The sequence below is a fragment of the Oncorhynchus keta genome, chromosome 1 (genome assembly GCF_023373465.1).
Source record: "Oncorhynchus keta strain PuntledgeMale-10-30-2019 chromosome 1, Oket_V2, whole genome shotgun sequence".
In the NCBI taxonomy this organism is placed as follows: Eukaryota; Metazoa; Chordata; class Actinopteri; order Salmoniformes; family Salmonidae; genus Oncorhynchus; species Oncorhynchus keta.
This window is the reverse complement of record NC_068421.1, coordinates 8151798-8171897: the sequence shown is the minus strand read 5'-3', so window position 1 is coordinate 8171897 and position 20100 is coordinate 8151798. Positions and strand designations below refer to the sequence as shown.

The following is a 20100-nucleotide window of genomic DNA, read 5'->3' as shown; positions in this document are numbered from 1 at the left end:
CTGTCGTGTCTAGCTCCTCAGAACTACCTCCTGTCTGTCGTGTCTAGCTGCTCAGAACTACCTCATGTCTGTCTGTCGTGTCTAGCTACTCAGAACTACCTCCTGTCTGTCGTGTCTAGCTGCTCAGAACTACCTCATGTCTGTCTGTCGTGTCTAGCTACTCAGAACTACCTCCCCTGTCTGTCGTGTCTAGCTACTCAGAACTACCTCCCCTGTCTGTCGTGTCTAGCTGCTCAGAACTACCTCCTGTCTGTCGTGTCTAGCTACTCAGAACTACCTCCTGTCTGTCGTGTCTAGCTGCTCAGAACTACCTCATGTCTGTCTGTCGTGTCTAGCTACTCAGAACTACCTCCTGTCTGTTGTGTCTAGCTACTCAGAACTACCTCCTCTCTGTCTGTCGTGTCTAGCTACTCAGAACTACCTCCTCTGTCTGTCGTGTCTAGCTACTCAGAACTATCTAGACTGGTGTCTAGTCTTCATCTCCTCTCTGTCTGTTGTGTCTAGCTACTCAGAACTACCTCATCTCTGTCTGTTGTGTTTAGCTCTCAGAACTACCTTCATCTCTGGGCCATGAGTTTATCTTGATAGCTAGAGTCTTCCTCCACTGTCTGCCATGAGCTACTTATCTAGACAGGAGAGTCTTCATCTCCTGGGCCAGGAGTTTATCTAGACAGGAGAGTCTTCATCTCCTGGGCCATGAGTTTATCTAGATAGGAGAGTCTTCATCTCCTGGGCCATGAGTTTATCTAAGACAGGAGAGTCTTCATCTCCTGGGCCAGGAGTTTATCTAGATAGGAGAGTCTTCATCTCCTGGGCCATGAGTTTATCTAAGACAGGAGAGTCTTCATCTCCTGGGCCAGGAGTTTATCTAGACAGGAGAGTCTTCATCTCCTGGGCCAGGAGTTTATCTAGATAGGAGAGTCTTCATCTCCTGGGCCAGGAGTTTATCTAGACAGGAGAGTCTTCATCTCCTGGGCCAGGAGTTTATCTAGACAGGAGAGTCTTTATCTCCTGGGCTAGTTGTTTATCTAAGACAGGAGAGTCTTCATCTCCTGGGCCAGGAGTTTATCTAAGACAGGAGAGTCTTCATCTTAGAATGAGGCCGTGCGACCAGCCTAGACATAGCAATGCACACACACACACACTGCAAAGCCAGTAGTGAAAGCCAGGATATGAGGTCACTCTGACCCTGTTTAAGGACACTGACCCTCCTTTCCTCTCTTCCCTTCCCCCCTCCTCTCTCTCCTTCTCTCTGTATCTCTCTCCCTCCTCTCTCTCTCTCTCCTTCTCTCTGTATCTCTCTCCCTCCTCTCTCTCTCACCTTCTCTCTCTTCCCTTCCCCCCTCCTCTCTCTCCTTCTCTCTCTATCTCCCTCCTCTCTCTCCTCCTCTCTCCTTCTCTCTCTATCTCCCTCCTCTCTCTCCTCCTCTCTCCTTCTCTCTCTATCTCTCTCCCTCCTCTCTCTCTCTCTCCTTATCGGCATCCTCTCTCTCTCCCCTCCTCTCTCTCCTTCTCTCCATCCTCTCTCTCTGATGTGGTCCCTCTGTGGACACGGTACTTTGAAATGCTCCGTCAGCCAGATGTCGACATGTTGGCTGCTTCCTACTGTATGAGAACAGGATAACCGTAACCCATTCATGCCCTGCTCTCCCTCCACCTCTCCCTCTCTCTTATGCTCTCTCCTCCACCTCTCCCTCTCTCTGTGGCTCTGTCACGCTTATGCTCTCTCCTCCACCTCTCCCTCTCTCTGTGGCTCTGTCACTCTTATGCCCTCTCCTCCACCTCTCCCTCTCTCTGTGGCTCTGTCACTCTTATGCTCTCTCCTCCACCTCTCCCTCTCTCTGTGGCTCTGTCACTCTTATGCTCTCTCCTCCACCTCTCCAACTCTCTGTGGCTCTGTCACTCTTATGCTCTCTCCTCCACCTCTCCCTCTCTCTGTGGCTCTGTCACTCTTATGCCCTCTCCTCCACCTCTCCCTCTCTCTGTGGCTCTGTCACTCTTATGCTCTCTCCTCCACCTCTCCCTCTCTCTGTGGCTCTGTCACTCTTATGCCCTCTCCTCCACCTCTCCCTCTCTCTGTGGCTCTGTCACTCTTATGCCCTCTCCTCCACCTCTCCCTCTCTCTGTGGCTCTGTCACTCTTATGCTCTCTCCCCCACTCTCTGTAGTCTGTCTCTCTGTAGTCTGTCTCTCTGTATACTGTCTCTCTGTCTGTCTTTCTCTAGTCTGTCTGCCTCTTTCTCTTCCCCCTGCCTTTGCTGTTCTGGGCTTCGGTGCTGGCCAACTCCTCGCACTCTTTTCTCTCTCGCTTCTCTTGTCTCTTCTCTTCTTCTCTTGCTCTCTCTTCTCTTCCTCTCCCTCTCTCCTCTTCCTCTCTCTCTCTCTTCTCTCTCTATTGTCATCTCTGAATACTGTGTCAAGTCCCCAGTTAAAAACTCTCCCCATCGTTGAGACGGTGGAAGGACTTACTAACATGTGTACTGAATACTGAGCTTCTAAGTCACTAACATGCCAAGACCTGTCTCAGGAGACTGTCACTGTTTCACGGGCCAGACCTGTCGAAGGAGACTGTCACTGTTTCCTTAGCCAGACCTGTCTCAGGAGACTGTCACTGTTTCCTTAGCCAGACCTGTCTCAGGAGACTGTCACTGTTTCCTTAGCCAGACCTGTCGAAGGAGACTGTCAATGTTTCCTTAGCCAGACCTGTCTCAGGAGACTGTCAATGTTTCCTTAGCCAGACCTGTCGAAGGAGACTGTCACTGTTTACTTAGCCAGACCTGTCTCAGGAGACTGTCAATGTTTCCTTAGCCAGACCTGTCAAAGGAGGCTGTCAATGTTTCCTGAACTCTTGGAGAACTCTTGATGAAAATGCTTCTTTGTTGTTTAAAGTCAAAACCAAGTCACATAATCTTTAGTTTTGGTTTGCACTAGATCTGTAGTTGGATAGAGATTGAAGGTCTGGAGATCTGGATCTTCTGCCCATGTGTTCCTTTACGTAACTTACCTCTAAACTCAGTCCTTTGTGTTCCCAGGCCTTTAAATATTACCTAGCCTCTAAACCCAGGCCTTTGTGTTCCCAGGCCTTTAAATGTTACCTAGCCTCTAAACCCAGGCCTTTGTGTTCCCAGGCCTTTAAATGTTACCTAGCCTCTAAACCCGGTCCTTTATGTTCCCTGGACTTTAAATGTTACCTAGCCTCTAAACCCAGTCCTTTGTGTTCCCAGGCCTTTAAATGTTGACTAGCCTCTAAACCCAGGCCTTTAAATGTTACCTAGCCTCTAAACCCAGGCCTTTGTGTTCCCAGGCCTTTAAATGTTACCTAGCCTCTAAACCCGGTCCTTTATGTTCCCTGGACTTTAAATGTTACCTAGCCTCTAAACCCAGTCCTTTGTGTTCCCAGGCCTTTAAATGTTGACTAGCCTCTAAACCCAGGCCTTTAAATGTTACCTAGCCTCTATACCCAGTCCTTTGTGTTCCCAGGACTTTAAATGTTACCTAGCCTCTAAACCCAGTCCTTTGTGTTCCCAGGCCTTTAAATGTTACCTAGCCTCTAAACCCAGGCCTTTAAATGTTACCTAGTCTCTAAACCCAGTCCTTTGTGTTCCCAGGCCTTTAAATGTTACCTAGCCTCTAAACCCAGTCCTTTGTGTTCCCAGGTCTTTAAATGTTACCTAGCCTCTAAACCCAGTCCTTTGTGTTCCCAGGCCTTTAAATGTTACCTAGCCTCTAAACCCAGGCTTTTAATAGTTACCTAGCCTCTAAACCCAGTCCTTTGTGTTCCCAGGCCTTTAAATGTTACCTAGCCTCTAAACCCAGTCCTTTGTGTTCCCAGGCCTTTGAATGTTACCTAGCCTCTAAACCCAGGCCTTTAAATATTACCTAGCCTCTAAACCCAGTCCTTTGTGTTCCCAGGCCTTTGAATGTCACCTAGACTCTAAACCCAGGTCTTTAAATGTTACCTAGCCTCTAAACCCAGTCCTTTGTGTTCCCAGGTCTTTAAATGTTACCTAGCCTCTAAACCCAGCCCTTTGTGTTCCCAGGACTTTAAATGTTACCTAGTCTCTAAACCCAGGACTTTAAATGTTACCTAGCCTCTAAACCCAGTCCTTTGTGTTCCCAGGCCTTTAAATGTTACCTAGCCTCTAAACCCAGTCCTTTGTGTTCCCAGGCCTTTGAATGTTACCTAGCCTCTAAACCCAGGCCTTTAAATATTACCTAGCCTCTAAACCCAGTCCTTTGTGTTCCCAGGCCTTTGAATGTTACCTAGCCTCTAAACCCAGGTCTTTAAATGTTACCTAGCCTCTAAACCCAGTCCTTTGTGTTCCCAGGCCTTTAAATGTTACCTAGCCTCTAAACCCAGTCCTTTGTGTTCCCAGGGCTTTAAATGTTACCTAGCCTCTAAACCCAGTCCTTTGTGTTCCCATGCCTTTAAATGTTACCTAGCCTCTAAACCCAGGCCTTTAATAGTTACCTAGCCTCTAAACCCAGTCCTTTGTGTTCCCAGGCCTTTAAATGTTACCTAGCCTCTAAACCCAGTCCTTTGTGTTCCCAGGCCTTTGAATGTTACCTAGCCTCTAAACCCAGGCCTTTAAATATTTCCTAGCCTCTAAACCCAGTCCTTTGTGTTCCCAGGCCTTTGAATGTCACCTAGACTCTAAACCCAGGCCTTTAAATGTTACCTAGCCTCTAAACCCAGTCCTTTGTGTTCCCAGGTCTTTAAATGTTACCTAGCCTCTAAACCCAGCCCTTTGTGTTCCCAGGACTTTAAATGTTACCTAGCCTCTAAACCCAGGACTTTAAATGTTACCTAGCCTCTAAACCCAGTCCTTTGTGTTCCCAGGTCTTTAAATGTTACCTAGCCTCTAAACCCAGTCCTTTGTGTTCCCAGGCCTTTGAATGTTACCTAGCCTCTAAACCCAGGCCTTTAAATATTACCTAGCCTCTAAACCCAGTCCTTTGTGTTCCCAGGCGTTTGAATGTTACCTAGCCTCTAAACCCAGGCCTTTAAATGTTACCTAGCCTCTAAACCCAGTCCTTTGTGTTCCCAGGCCTTTAAATGTTACCTAGCCTCTAAACCCAGTCCTTTGTGTTCCCAGGGCTTTAAATGTTACCTAGCCTCTAAACCCAGTCCTTTGTGTTCCCAGGCCTTTAAATGTTACCTAGCCTCTAAACCCAGTCCTTTGTGTTCCCAGGCCTTTAAATGTTACCTAGCCTCTAAACCCAGTCCTTTGTGTTCCCAGGCCTTTGAATGTTACCTAGCCTCTAAACCCAGGCCTTTAAATGTTACCTAGCCTCTAAACCCAGTCCTTTGTGTTCCCAGGCCTTTAAATGTTACCTAGCCTCTTTAAACCCAGTCCTTTGTGTTCCCAGGGCTTTAAATGTTACCTAGCCTCTAAACCCAGTCCTTTGTGTTCCCAGGCCTTTGAATGTTACCTAGCCTCTAAACCCAGGCCTTTAAATATTACCTAGCCTCTAAACCCAGTCCTTTGTGTTCCCAGGTTCCCAGGCCTTTAAATGTTACCTAGCCTCTAAACCCAGTCCTTTGTGTTCCCAGGCCTTTGAATGTTACCTAGCCTCTAAACCCAGGCCTTTAAATGTTACCTAGCCTCTAAACCCAGTCCTTTGTGTTCCCAGGCCTTTGAATGTTACCTAGCCTCTAAACCCAGGCCTTTAAATGTTACCTAGCCTCTAAACCCAGTCCTTTGTGTTCCCAGGCCTTTAAATGTTACCTAGCCTCTAAACCCAGTCCTTTGTGTTCCCAGGGCTTTAAATGTTACCTAGCCTCTAAACCCAGGCCTTTAAATATTACCTAGCCTCTAAACCCAGTCCTTTGTGTTCCCAGGCCTTTGAATGTTACCTAGCCTCTAAACCCAGGCCTTTGAATGTTACCTAGCCTCTAAACCCAGGTCTTTAAATGTTACCTAGCCTCTAAACCCAGTCCTTTGTGTTCCCAGGGCTTTAAATGTTACCTTGTCTCTAAACCCAGTCCTTTGTGTTCCCAGGCCTTTAAATGTTACCTAGCCTCTAAACCCAGTCCTTTGTGTTCCCAATGTTACCTTTAAATGTTACCTAGCCTCTAAACCCAGGCCTTTAAATGTTACCTAGCCTCTAAACCCAGTCCTTTGTGTTCCCAGGGCTTTAAATGTTACCTAGTCTCTAAACCCAGTCCTTTGTGTTCCCAGGCCTTTAAATGTTACCTAGTCTCTAAACCCAGTCCTTTGTGTTCCCAGGCCTTTAAATGTTACCTAGCCTCTAAACCCAGTCCTTTGTGTTCCCAGGCCTTTAAATGTTACCTAGCCTCTAAACCCAGTCCTTTGTGTTCCCAGGGCTTTAAATGTTACCTAGCCTCTAAACCCAGTCCTTTGTGTTCCCAGGCCTTTAAATGTTACCTAGCCTCTAAACCCAGGCCTTTAAATATTACCTAGCCTCTAAACCCAGTCCTTTGTGTTCCCAGGCCTTTAAATGTTACCTAGCCTCTAAACCCAGTCCTTTGTGTTCCCAGGCCTTTGAATGTTACCTAGCCTCTAAACCCAGGCCTTTAAATATTACCTAGCCTCTAAACCCAGTCATTTGTGTTCCCAGGCCTTTGAATGTTACCTAGCCTCTAAACCCATGCCTTTAAATGTTACCTAGCCTCTAAACCCAGTCCTTTGTGTTCCCAGGCCTTTAAATGTTACCTAGCCTCTAAACCCAGTCCTTTGTGTTCCCAGGGCTTTAAATGTTACCTAGCCTCTAAACCCAGTCCTTTGTGTTCCCAGGCCTTTAAATGTTACCTAGCCTCTAAACCCAGTCCTTTGTGTTCCCAGGCCTTTAAATGTTACCTAGCCTCTAAACCCAGTCCTTTGTGTTCCCAGGCCTTTGAATGTTACCTAGCCTCTAAACCCAGGCCTTTAAATGTTACCTAGCCTCTAAACCCAGTCCTTTGTGTTCCCAGGCCTTTAAATGTTACCTAGCCTCTAAACCCAGTCCTTTGTGTTCCCAGGGCTTTAAATGTTACCTAGCCTCTAAACCCAGTCCTTTGTGTTCCCAGGCCTTTGAATGTTACCTAGCCTCTAAACCCAGGCCTTTAAATATTACCTAGCCTCTAAACCCAGTCCTTTGTGTTCCCAGGCCTTTAAATGTTACCTAGCCTCTAAACCCAGTCCTTTGTGTTCCCAGGCCTTTGAATGTTACCTAGCCTCTAAACCCAGGCCTTTAAACCTATTACCTAGCCTCTAAACCCAGTCCTTTGTGTTCCCAGGCCTTTGAATGTTACCTAGCCTCTAAACCCAGGCCTTTAAATATTACCTAGCCTCTAAACCCAGTCCTTTGTGTTCCCAGGCCTTTGACTGTTACCTAGCCTCTAAACCCAGGCCTTTGTGTTCCCAGGGCTTTAAATGTTACCTAGCCTCTAAACCCAGTCATTTGTGTTCCCATGCCTTTAAATGTTACCTAGCCTCTAAACCCAGTCCTTTGTGTTCCCAGGCCTTTGAATGTTACCTAGCCTCTAAACCCAGGCCTTTAAATATTACCTAGCCTCTAAACCCAGTCCTTTGTGTTCCCAGGCCTTTGAATGTTACCTAGCCTCTAAACCCAGGCCTTTGAATGTTACCTAGCCTCTAAACCCAGGTCTTTAAATGTTACCTAGCCTCTAAACCCAGTCCTTTGTGTTCCCAGGGCTTTAAATGTTACCTTGTCTCTAAACCCAGTCCTTTGTGTTCCCAGGCCTTTAAATGTTACCTAGCCTCTAAACCCAGTCCTTTGTGTTCCCAAGACTTTAAATGTTACCTAGCCTCTAAACCCAGGCCTTTAAATGTTACCTAGCCTCTAAACCCAGTCCTTTGTGTTCCCAGGGCTTTAAATGTTACCTAGTCTCTAAACCCAGTCCTTTGTGTTCCCAGGCCTTTAAATGTTACCTAGTCTCTAAACCCAGTCCTTTGTGTTCCCAGGCCTTTAAATGTTACCTAGCCTCTAAACCCAGTCCTTTGTGTTCCCAGGCCTTTAAATGTTACCTAGCCTCTAAACCCAGTCCTTTGTGTTCCCAGGGCTTTAAATGTTACCTAGCCTCTAAACCCAGTCCTTTGTGTTCCCAGGCCTTTGAATGTTACCTAGCCTCTAAACCCAGGCCTTTAAATATTACCTAGCCTCTAAACCCAGTCCTTTGTGTTCCCAGGCCTTTAAATGTTACCTAGCCTCTAAACCCAGTCCTTTGTGTTCCCAGGCCTTTGAATGTTACCTAGCCTCTAAACCCAGGCCTTTAAATATTACCTAGCCTCTAAACCCAGTCCTTTGTGTTCCCAGGCCTTTGAATGTTACCTAGCCTCTAAACCCAGGCCTTTAAATGTTACCTAGCCTCTAAACCCAGTCCTTTGTGTTCCCAGGCCTTTAAATGTTACCTAGCCTCTAAACCCAGTCCTTTGTGTTCCCAGGGCTTTAAATGTTACCTAGCCTCTAAACCCAGTCATTTGTGTTCCCATGCCTTTAAATGTTACCTAGCCTCTAAACCCAGTCCTTTGTGTTCCCAGGCCTTTGAATGTTACCTAGCCTCTAAACCCAGGCCTTTAAATTTAAATTACCTAGCCTCTAAACCCAGTCCTTTGTGTTCCCAGGCCTTTGAATGTTACCTAGCCTCTAAACCCAGGCCTTTGAATGTTACCTAGCCTCTAAACCCAGGTCTTTAAATGTTACCTAGCCTCTAAACCCAGTCCTTTGTGTTCCCAGGGCTTTAAATGTTACCTTGTCTCTAAACCCAGTCCTTTGTGTTCCCAGGCCTTTAAATGTTACCTAGCCTCTAAACCCAGTCCTTTGTGTTCCCAAGACTTTAAATGTTACCTAGCCTCTAAACCCAGGCCTTTAAATGTTACCTAGCCTCTAAACCCAGTCCTTTGTGTTCCCAGGGCTTTAAATGTTACCTAGTCTCTAAACCCAGTCCTTTGTGTTCCCAGGCCTTTAAATGTTACCTAGTCTCTAAACCCAGTCCTTTGTGTTCCCAGGCCTTTAAATGTTACCTAGCCTCTAAACCCAGTCCTTTGTGTTCCCAGGCCTTTGAATGTTACCTAGCCTCTAAACCCAGGCCTTTAAATATTACCTAGCCTCTAAACCCAGTCATTTGTGTTCCCAGGCCTTTGAATGTTACCTAGCCTCTAAACCCATGCCTTTAAATGTTACCTAGCCTCTAAACCCAGTCCTTTGTGTTCCCAGGACTTTGAATGTTACCTAGCCTCTAAACCCAGGCCTTTGAATGTTACCTAGCCTATAAACCCAGGTCTTTAAATGTTACCTAGCCTCTAAACCCAGTCCTTTGTGTTCCCAGGACTTTAAATGGTACCTAGCCTCTAAACCCAGTCCTTTGTGTTCCCAGGCCTTTAAATGTTACCTAGCCTCTAAACCCAGTCCTTTGTGTTCCCAGGGCTTTAAATGTTACCTAGCCTCTAAACCCAGTCCTTTGTGTTCCCATGCCTTTAAATGTTACCTAGCCTCTAAACCCAGGCCTTTAAATGTTACCTAGCCTCTAAACCCAGTCCTTTGTGTCCCCAGGCCTTTGAATGTTACCTAGCCTCTAAACCCAGGCCTTTAAATATTACCTAGCCCTTTGTGTTCCCAGGCCTTTGAATGTTACCTAGCCTCTAAACCCAGGCCTTTGAATGTTACCTAGCCTATAAACCCAGGTCTTTAAATGTTACCTAGCCTCTAAACCCAGTCCTTTATGTTCCCAGGCCTTTAAATGTTACCTAGCCTCTAAACCCAGTCCTTTATGTTCCCAGGCCTTTGAATGTTACCGAGCCTCTAAACCCAGTCCTTTGTGTTCCCAGGTCTTTAAATGTTACCTAGACTCAAAACCCAGGCCTTTAACTGTTACCTAGCCTCTAAACCCAGTCCTTTGTGTTCCCAGGGCTTTAAATGTTACCTAGTCTCTAAACCCAGTCCTTTGTGTTCCCAGGCCTTTAAATGTTACCTAGCCTCTAAACCCAGTCCTTTGTGTTCCCAAGACTTTAAATGTTACCTAGCCTCTAAACCCAGGCTTTAAATGTTACCTAGCCTCTAAACCCAGTACTTTGTGTTCCCAGGGCTTTAAATGTTACCTAGTCTCTAAACCCAGTCCTTTGTGTTCCCAGGCCTTTAAATGTTACCTAGCCTCTAAACCCAGTCCTTTGTGTTCCCAGGCTTTTAAATGTTACCTAGCCTCTAAACCCAGGGCTTTAAATGTTACCTAGCCTCTAAACCCAATCCTTTGTGTTCCCAGGCCTTTAAATGTTACCTAGCCTCTAAACCCAGTCCTTTGTGTTCCCAGGACTTTAAATGGTACCTAGCCTCTAAACCCAGTCCTTTGTGTTCCCAGGCCTTTAAATGTTACCTAGCCTCTAAACCCAGTCCTTTGTGTTCCCAGGGCTTTAAATGTTACCTAGCCTCTAAACCCAGTCCTTTGTGTTCCCATGCCTTTAAATGTTACCTAGCCTCTAAACCCAGGCCTTTAAATGTTACCTAGCCTCTAAACCCAGTCCTTTGTGTTCCCAGGCCTTTGAATGTTACCTAGCCTCTAAACCCAGGCCTTTAAATATTACCTAGCCCTTTGTGTTCCCAGGCCTTTGAATGTTACCTAGCCTCTAAACCCAGGCCTTTGAATGTTACCTAGCCTATAAACCCAGGTCTTTAAATGTTACCTAGCCTCTAAACCCAGTCCTTTGTGTTCCCAGGACTTTAAATGGTACCTAGCCTCTAAACCCAGTCCTTTGTGTTCCCAGGCCTTTAAATGTTACCTAGCCTCTAAACCCAGTCCTTTGTGTTCCCAGGGCTTTAAATGTTACCTAGCCTCTAAACCCAGTCCTTTGTGTTCCCATGCCTTTAAATGTTACCTAGCCTCTAAACCCAGGCCTTTAAATGTTACCTAGTCTCTAAACCCAGTCCTTTGTGTTCCCAGGCCTTTAAATCTTACCTAGCCTCTAAACCCAGTCCTTTGTGTTCCCAGGCTTTTAAATGTTACCTAGCCTCTAAACCCAGGGCTTTAAATGTTACCTAGCCTCTAAACCCAATCCTTTGTGTTCCCAGGCCTTTAAATGTTACCTAGCCTCTAAACCCAGGCCTTTAAATGTTTCCTAGCCTCTAAACCCAGTCCTTTGTGTTCCCAGGGCTTTAAATGTTACCTAGCCTCTAAACCCAGTCCTTTGTGTTCCCAGGCCTTTGAATGTTACCTAGCCTCTAAACCCAGGCCTTTAAATATTACCTAGACTCTAAACCCAGTCCTTTGTGTTCCCAGGTCTTTAAATGTTACCTAGCCTCTAAACCCAGTCCTTTGTGTTCCCAGGCCTTTGAATGTTACCTAGCCTCTAAACCCAGGCCTTTAAATATTACCTAGCCTCTAAACCCAGTCCTTTGTGTTCCCAGGCCTTTGAATGTTACCTAGCCTCTAAACCCAGTCCTTTGTGTTCCCAGGCCTTTAAATGTTACCTAGCCTCTAAACCCAGTCCTTTGTGTTCCCAGGGCTTTAAATGTTACCTAGCCTCTAAACCCAGTCCTTTGTGTTCCCAGGGCTTTAAATGTTACCTAGCCTCTAAACCCAGTCCTTTGTGTTCCCAGGCCTTTGAATGTTACCTAGCCTCTAAACCCAGGCCTTTAAATATTACCTAGCCTCTAAACCCAGTCCTTTGTGTTCCCAGGCCTTTGAATGTTACCTAGCCTCTAAACCCAGGCCTTTGAATGTTACCTAGCCTCTAAACCCAGGTCTTTAAATGTTACCTAGCCTCTAAACCCAGTCCTTTGTGTTCCCAGGGCTTTAAACGTTACCTTGTCTCTAAACCCAGTCCTTTGTGTTCCCAGGCCTTTAAATGTTACCTAGCCTCTAAACCCAGTCCTTTGTGTTCCCAAGACTTTAAATGTTACCTAGCCTCTAAACCCAGGGCTTTAAATGTTACCTAGCCTCTAAACCCAGTCCTTTGTGTTCCCAGGGCTTTAAATGTTACCTAGTCTCTAAACCCAGTCCTTTGTGTTCCCAGGCCTTTAAATGTTACCTAGTCTCTAAACCCAGTCCTTTGTGTTCCCAGGCCTTTAAATGTTACCTAGCCTCTAAACCCAGTCCTTTGTGTTCCCAGGCCTTTGAATGTTACCTAGCCTCTAAACCCAGGCCTTTAAATATTACCTAGCCTCTAAACCCAGTCATTTGTGTTCCCAGGCCTTTGAATGTTACCTAGCCTCTAAACCCATGCCTTTAAATGTTACCTAGCCTCTAAACCCAGTCCTTTGTGTTCCCAGGGCTTTAAATGCTACCTAGCCTCTAAAACCAGTCCTTTGTGTTCCCAGGCATTTAAATGTTACCTAGCCTCTAAACCCAGGCCTTTAAATGTTACCTAGCCTCTAAACCCAGTCCTTTGTGTTCCCAGGACTTTAAATGGTACCTAGCCTCTAAACCCAGTCCTTTGTGTTCCCAGGCCTTTAAATGTTACCTAGCCTCTAAACCCAGTCCTTTGTGTTCCCAGGGCTTTAAATGTTACCTAGCCTCTAAACCCAGTCCTTTGTGTTCCCATGCCTTTAAATGTTACCTAGCCTCTAAACCCAGGCCTTTAAATGTTACCTAGCCTCTAAACCCAGTCCTTTGTGTTCCCAGGCCTTTGAATGTTACCTAGCCTCTAAACCCAGGCCTTTAAATATTACCTAGCCCTTTGTGTTCCCAGGCCTTTGAATGTTACCTAGCCTCTAAACCCAGGCCTTTGAATGTTACCTAGCCTATAAACCCAGGTCTTTAAATGTTACCTAGCCTCTAAACCCAGTCATTTGTGTTTCCAGTCCTTTAAATGTTACCTAGCCTCTAAACCCAGTCCTTTGTGTTCCCAGGCCTTTGAATGTTACCTAGCCTCTAAACCAAGGCCTTTAAATGTTACCTAGCCTCTAAACCCAGTCCTTTGTGTTCCCAGGCCTTTAAATGTTACCTAGCCTCTAAACCCAGTCCTTTGTGTTCCCAGGCCTTTAAATGTTACCTAGCCTCTAAACCCAGGTCTTTAACTGTTACCTAGCCTCTAAACCCAGTCCTTTGTGTTCCCAGGCCTTTAAATGTTACCTAGCCTCTAAACCGAGGCCTTTAAATGTTACCTAGCCTCTAAACCCAGTCCTTTGTGTTCCCAGGCCTTTAAATGTTACCTAGCCTCTAAACCCAGTCCTTTTTTTCTCCAGGTCTTTAAAGGTGAATTTCAGCTACCTGAGTTTCTAAGAGAACAATCTCAGGTACAGTAACTATTCTGCCTGTAGTTATGTTCTGCAGCTATCTATATTAGTGGCAAAATGGTGGCCGCTGTTCATTGGAAATCTGGTTCCAATTTTCCATCTGCTTTTTTCCCATGAATTTCTCGTCTCGTTTTTTGTTGTCGTTGGTCATGATGACATGCTGTCTGTGACTAAGTTTTTCTGTCTGTTGTACTGTAGTCTAGACTGTTGTTCTCCGGTCTCATTTCTCACCTTTTTGTGTTCGTGTTTTTAGGAACACTTCCTCTCACAGTCAGCGGTTTTAACCACATTGTCTGTCTCCTGTTGGTCCTATTTTTGATTTGTCACTGAACTGATGTGTTGTTTTTGGGGGGGGGAAGAGTTCTACTGCCACCGTGCGACAGCAAGCACACACGACATGCTGCCAGCAACACAGCTTGCGAACACTGATTCTGTGAAGTGTCGTTGCGCAGAGCCATGATGAATTTGACTTCTTTCAACAGTTCATATACTTTTTTGACACAAACGGTGATTTACAACACACAGTCCCATAATGCACCATCCCTCCAACTCCACTCACAGACCAGAGAATTCCCATAATGCCCATCTTCTCTCTCTAGCTTCAGAAGACTCCAGAGAAACCTACACCTCAGTTAGGGGAGAAGCAGATGAACCAGCCTTCTCTTCCAGACCAGAGAATTCCCATAATGCCCACAAGTCTAACAAGTCGTTCTTCTTCTTCTTCTTCTTCTCTCCAGCTTCAGAAGACTCCAGAGAAACCTAACCCGCCACAGGTGGGTAAGCATAACCCAATTGAATCTTCAGTCCCAAATGGCACCATATTCCCTATCTGGGTCCTGATCTAAAGTGATGCACTACATGGTAAACAGGCCTTTTAGGGGGATACCCTTAATCGATCCAGCCCTCGCCGTAGATGCTTTACTTACAATACTTTTTCCTAAACTTCTCCTTGAGTAAAACAAAAATGTACCAGAAGAAAAGAGTGACCCCTACTGGCCCTCCAACAGCATCTGGTCTCCCATCCAGGGACCGACCCTGCTTAAAGCAAGCCAGCAGTGGGATGCAGGGTGGTATGCTACTGCTGGCATAGGGAATAGGGTTCCACGTGGGATGAATTCATAATCTTTCTGGTAGTTTCCATCTGATTTGTGAAATACTTTGTCTGTCTGTGTGAGACTTCTAACTCTTGTGTTTTGTGTGTGTTTTAGAGCCAGACTAGGCAGCGATGGACTGAGGAAGATATCCAATAAACTCAACATCATCTTTTGGGGACCTTCGTGCTCTTCCATGGACACGACTTGATATAACCGTTTTACACACACACACACACACACACACACACACACACACACACACACACACACACACACACACACACACACACACACACACACACACACACACACACACACACACACACACACACACACACACACACACACACACACACACACACACACACACACACACGTTAGCCTGTGTCAGTGGGGACCGGACCACCTTGGCTTGGAGAACTCTTTGGCCTTCGATGTTGTACTGTAAACTAATGATGTGTTTTGTCACTAAAATGGTGACCAGAGAATGTTGATGTTATGTGTCTTTCTTGCCTAGGGCTGCAAAATTCTGGAAAATTTCAAAAGATTCCTAGATTTTTCCAGAAGATTCCAGAGTTCAGCAAGAAATCTGTAATCCTACAACTAGGATTTCTGGAAAACATTTTGAAATTTGAGGGAAAGTTTGCAGAATTTTGCAACACTATTCTTGTCACACCATGCTCATCTGGATTTCTAGTTTTTCCTGGTTTTCTTCTGGCTATATAAAAAAAAATCTGTGATTCTGTTGTAAGAAACTACAGTGGACTTTAAATGTAAATCTAAAAAAAAAAAGTACAGTATTTATAGATGAAATTTAGCTTTTTGAAGATGCTATATCTATTTTAATGTTTCATTTTGTTTTTACATGCCTTTTGTATCGTACAATTCCATGGGTACTGTGATGTACAAGATCCTAGTTAAGTATTGACAGTGATAAAGATAGCATTTTGTTTACGTTTTTTTTTTTTTTTTTTTTACGGAGATGGTATGATGAATTATGAAAAGAGGGTGGTAAATGGCAATGAAGGGAGAAATGAAGGGAGAAAAAAAAGTGTTTCAGCTGAGGAAGACAGGGGAAAATCCAAATTTGACAACTTGACAGTTCCTAAGACTGAAAGTAGGCTATGGGTCAGAGGGGAGAATGGAATCCATATTTCAGTACAAACGTCACCTAAACTTTAGCCCATAGCTAGCTTAAACTCAATAACGTGATTGGTGCAACCGTGTTCATCCAAGCAGGGGGGATGAGAAAGCACTCAGCGTCTCATCGTATATTATTCACAGAGCATGTAGTTATGGCTCTTGTCATGAATTAGTTCACTATAAAACAGAGGCCAAAACTTTAGGAACACCTTCCTAATATTGAGTTGCAAACCCTTTTTTTTTTTGTTGCTCTCGGGTCATGGACTTGAAAACGTTCCGCAGGGATGCTGGTCCATGTTGGCTGAAGGTCCATGTTGGCTGAAGGTCCATGCTGGCTGAAGGTCCATGCTGGCAGCAGGTCCATGCTGGCAGCAGGTCCATGCTGGCTGAAGGGTCCATGCTGGCTGAAGGTTCCATGCTGGCAGAAGGTTCCATGCTGGCAGAATGTCCATGCTGGCTGAAGGGTCCATGCTGGCAGAAGGTTCCATGCTGGCAGAATGTCCATGCTGGCTGAAGGGTCCATGCTGGCTGAAGGTCCATGTTGGCTGAAGGTCCATGCTGGCTGAAGGTCCATGCTGGCAGCAGGTCCATGCTGGCAGAATGTCCATGCTGGCTGAAGGGTCCATGCTGGCTGAAGGTTCCATGCTGGCAGAAGGTTCCATGCTGGCAGAAGGGTCCATGTTGGCTGAAGGTCCATGCTGGCAGAAGGTTCCATGCTGGCTGAAGGTTCCATGCTGGCAGAAGGTTCCATGCTGGCAGAAGGTTCCATGCTGGCAGAAGGTTCCATGCTGGCTGAAGGTTCCATGCTGGCTGAAGGTTCCATGCTGGCTGAAGGTTCCATGCTGGCTGAAGGTTCCATGCTGGCTGAAGGTTCCATGCTGGCTGAAGGTTCCATGCTGGCAGAAGGTTCCATGCTGGCTGAAGGTTCCATGCTGGCTGAAGGTTCCATGCTGGCTGAAGGTTCCATGCTGGCTGAAGGTTCCATGCTGGCTGAAGGTTCCATGCTGGCTGAAGGTTCCATGCTGGCTGAAGGGTCCATGCTGGCTGAAGGGTCCATGCTGGCTGAAGGTCCATTAGGTGGTGGACCATTCTTGATCCTCAGAGGAAACTGTTGAGCGTGGAAAAACCCAGCAGCGTTGCAGTTCTTGACACACTCAAAACCGGTGCGCCACCAGGCACCTACTACCGTACCCCGTTTCAAAGACGCTTAAAAATGTTGTCTTGCCCCATTCACCCTCTGAATGGCACACAAATACACAATCCATGTCTCAAGGCTGAAAAATCCTTCGTTAACCCCGTCTCCTCCCCCTTTCATCTGCACTGAAGTGGATTTAACACGTGACATCAATAAGGGTTCATAGACTGACCAGGTGAATGTCATGGAAAGAGGTGTTCTTAATGTTTTGTACGGTCAGTGTATATATGGAACGGGGGGGGGGGTGCTGGTTGGGACGTAACCTGAATGTTGAAAATGAGTTACGATGAGCCACCTCCAGTAATTAAAATCTTTTAATAATAAGGAACAATGTTTTTTTTATTTTTATAGTAATACACATTACATTCAATGCAAACAATGCATCCTTTTTCACATACAATACACTCTGCAATTCAAACGTTGGGCTTTTTTTCAAAACATAATTTTGAACTGAAATTGTATTTTGTAAATTCAACAGAAGTGAGAGAACAGAAGTCAACAAAATGTTCCACACGTTGAGTTATATATCTCTTAAAAACAAAACAACATTAAAATCCACTATATGTCCTGATATACTGTCCTCATTAGAAATATTGGACTTTTTTTATTTTTGTTATATTTAATTTACATCGGTCAGTATAGACTTCAGAGATTCTCAAAACAACAGAAATTGCACAGTAGTTATAATTAAACTTCTTGTTTTAAAACATTTTAGACACCTAGTAAACAGTCTGAGATACGGTATGAAAATGCACATCTTACCACAGACGGGATGTTTCCAGTCTTTGGTACTCATTATCTTGATTGGAAGAAAATAGCTCTCTCTCCAATCTAGCCTGGTTCAACCAGACTGAAACACTGTGCACACCATTGTGACAATGGTGAAACATCACAGAATCAGGTTTGGATTCCAGGCTACTAAACTTTCCCCCCCCACACTTCAATCAGAAACTACCACATGTAGTTGAGGGGCTCCCGAATGGCGCAGCGGTCTAAGGTACTGCTTCTCAGTGCTAGAGGTGTCACTACAGTCCCTGGTTCGATTCCAGGCTGTATCACAACCGGCTGTGATTGAGAGTCTCATATGGCGGCGCGCGTCGTCCGGGTTCGGGTTCGGCCGGGGCCACCATTGTCAATAATTTGTCCTTAACTGACTTGCCTTGTTTAAATAAAGGTTACTATTTTTTATTTTTTACTTAGTGACATCTACTTAAACCATGAGAGATATCTAATTTAACTGTGAGTGTTCAAAAAGAACCCTATTCTCTTGATCAGTGGTTCTCAAAAAGGGATACTTGGCCTGTCCACAGAGTGTACAGTTGTGAAGACTCATGAGCCTGTAGGCTTCCTGATCAAATGCACATAAAGGTGGTACTTCAGAGGTACTCTGGGCAGAACCAAATGGACTTGGTGGTACAGTATTGGAAAACGTTTTGAGAACCACTGCACAGGTCCCTTGTCAAGAGTAGTGCACTATATAGGGAATAGGGTTCTATAGGGCCCTGGTCTAAAGTAGTGCACTATATATATAGGGGATAGGGTTCTATAGGGTCCTGGTCTAAAGTAGTGAACTATATATAGGGAATAGGGTTATATAGGGCCCTGGTCTAAAGTAGTGCACTATATATAGGGAATAGGGTTCTATAGGTCCTGGTCTAAAGTAGTGCACTATATAGGGAATAGGGTTCTATAGGGCCCTGGTCTAAAGTAGTGCACTATATATAGGGAATAGGGTTCTATAGGGTCCTGGTCTAAAGTAGTGCACTATATATAGGGAATAGGGTTCTATAGGGTCCTGGTCTAAAGTAGTGCACTATATATAGGGAATAGGGTTCTATAGGGCCCTGGTCTAAAGTAGTGCACTATATATAGGGAATAGGGTTCTATAGGGCCCTGGTCTAAAGTAGTGCACTATATATAGGGAATAGGGTTCTATAGGGCCCTGGTCTAAAGTAGTGCACTATATAGGGAATAGGGTTCTATAGGGCCCTGGTTTAAAGTAGTGCACTATATATAGGGAATAGGGTTCTATAGGGCCCTGGTCTAAAGTAGTGCACTATATATAGGGAATAGGGTTCTATAGGGCCCTGGTCTAAAGTAGTGCACTATACATAGGGAATAGGGTTCTATAGGGTCCTGGTCTAAAGTTGTGCACTATATAGGGAATAGGGTTCTATAGGGTCCTGGTCTAAAGTAGTGCACTATATATAGGGAATAGGGTGCCATTTGGGAGCATTCCACTACAACACCTTCCTTCCAACTATCGGCCTGTGATGTGTACTCTCCATACTGAAACGCTGATTTCTCCACAACATCTCAGGATTGGGGAAGACTGGGCAGTGTGATCACAGGGTCTTCTATGGACCTCACCACTCCATGGCAGCCATTTTGGTAGTAAGAGTGCAGGTTATTATTGGGAGCCACTGGAGACTAGTAAGGATGTACAGTTGAAGTTTACATACACCTTAGCCAAATGCATTTAAACAGTTGCAGTTTTTTTCCCCCTGACAGTCAGTTAGGATCACCACTTTATTTTAAGAATGTGAAATGTCAGAATAATAGAGTGATTTATTTCAGCTTTTATTTCTTTCATCACATTCCTAGTGGGTCAGAAGTTTACATATACTCAATTAGTATTTGGTAGCATTGCCTTTAAATTGTTTAACTTGGGTCAAATGTTTTGGGTAGCCTTCCACAAACTTCCCACAATAAGTTGGGTGAATTTTGGCCCATTCCTCCTGACAGAGCTGGTGTAACTGAGTCAGGTTTGTAGGCCTCCTTGCTCACACACGCTTTTGCATTTCTTCTCACAAATTTTTGATGTCTTGAGATGTTGCTTCAATAAATCCACAAAATGTTCCTTCTCATGATGCCATCTATTTTGTGAAGTGCACCATTCCCTCCTGCAGCAACGCACCCCCACAACATGATGCTGCCACCCCCGTGCTTCACGGTTGGGATGGTGTTCTTCGGCTTGCAAGCCTACCTCTTTTTCCTCCAAACATAACGATGGTCATTATGAACAAACAGTTCTATTTTTGTTTCATCAGACCAGAGGACATTTCTCCAAAAAGTATGATCTTTGTCCCCATATGCAGTTCCAAACCGTAGTCTGGCTTTTTCATGGCGGTTTTGGAACAGTGGCTTCTTCCTTGCTAAGCGGTCTTTCAGATTCTGTTGATATAGGACTCGTTTTATTGTGGATATAGATACTTTTGTACCTGTTTCCTCCAGCATCTTCTCAGGGTCCTTTGCTGTTGTTCTGGGATTGATTTGCACTTTTCCCACCAAAGTACATTCCTCTCTAGGAGACAGAACGCATCTCCTTCCTGAGCAGTATGACGGCTGCGTGGTCCCATGGTGTTTATACTTGCGTACTATTGTTTATACAGATGAACGTGGTACCTTCAGGCATTTGGAAATTTCTCCCAAGGATGAACCAGACTTGGGGAGGTCTACAATTTTTTTATGAGGTCTT

General features: G+C 45.1%; 1 protein-coding gene and 1 long non-coding RNA gene across 51 annotated transcripts in view; one reads left to right on the top strand and one right to left on the bottom strand.

Moving 5' to 3' along the window:
- Positions 1-19487, top strand: part of tpst1 (tyrosylprotein sulfotransferase 1) — a 123082-nt gene extending 103595 nt beyond the window's left edge. Inside the window, exons 4-11 of one of the 49 annotated variants that reach the window (XM_052487098.1) lie at positions 13140-13190; positions 13928-13963; positions 14399-15837; positions 15909-15961; positions 16280-16315; positions 16352-16405; positions 16496-18269; positions 18316-19487. In XM_052487098.1, the coding sequence (XP_052343058.1) occupies positions 13140-13190; positions 13928-13963; positions 14399-14440 (129 nt within the window). In that variant the 3' untranslated portion in view covers positions 14441-15837; positions 15909-15961; positions 16280-16315; ... (1 more) ...; positions 16496-18269; positions 18316-19487. Of the gene's footprint in view, positions 1-13139; positions 13191-13927; positions 13968-14398; positions 15856-15908; positions 18270-18315 lie in introns of all 49 variants that reach the window. The other 48 variants (XM_052487228.1, XM_052487040.1, XM_052487297.1 and 45 more) reach the window with 48 other exon arrangements.
- On the bottom strand, positions 6168-8949 carry LOC127913907 (uncharacterized). Of its 2 annotated transcripts, none has more exons than XR_008087247.1 (3): positions 8939-8949; positions 6821-6900; positions 6168-6244 (listed from the first exon to the last, which is right to left on the bottom strand). It is a non-coding gene; the product is annotated as an uncharacterized LOC127913907 (long non-coding RNA). The 2 variants fall into 2 exon arrangements; XR_008087238.1 differs by lacking the exon at positions 8939-8949 and adding an exon at positions 7895-7905.
- Positions 19488-20100: the final 613 nt, after the last annotated feature.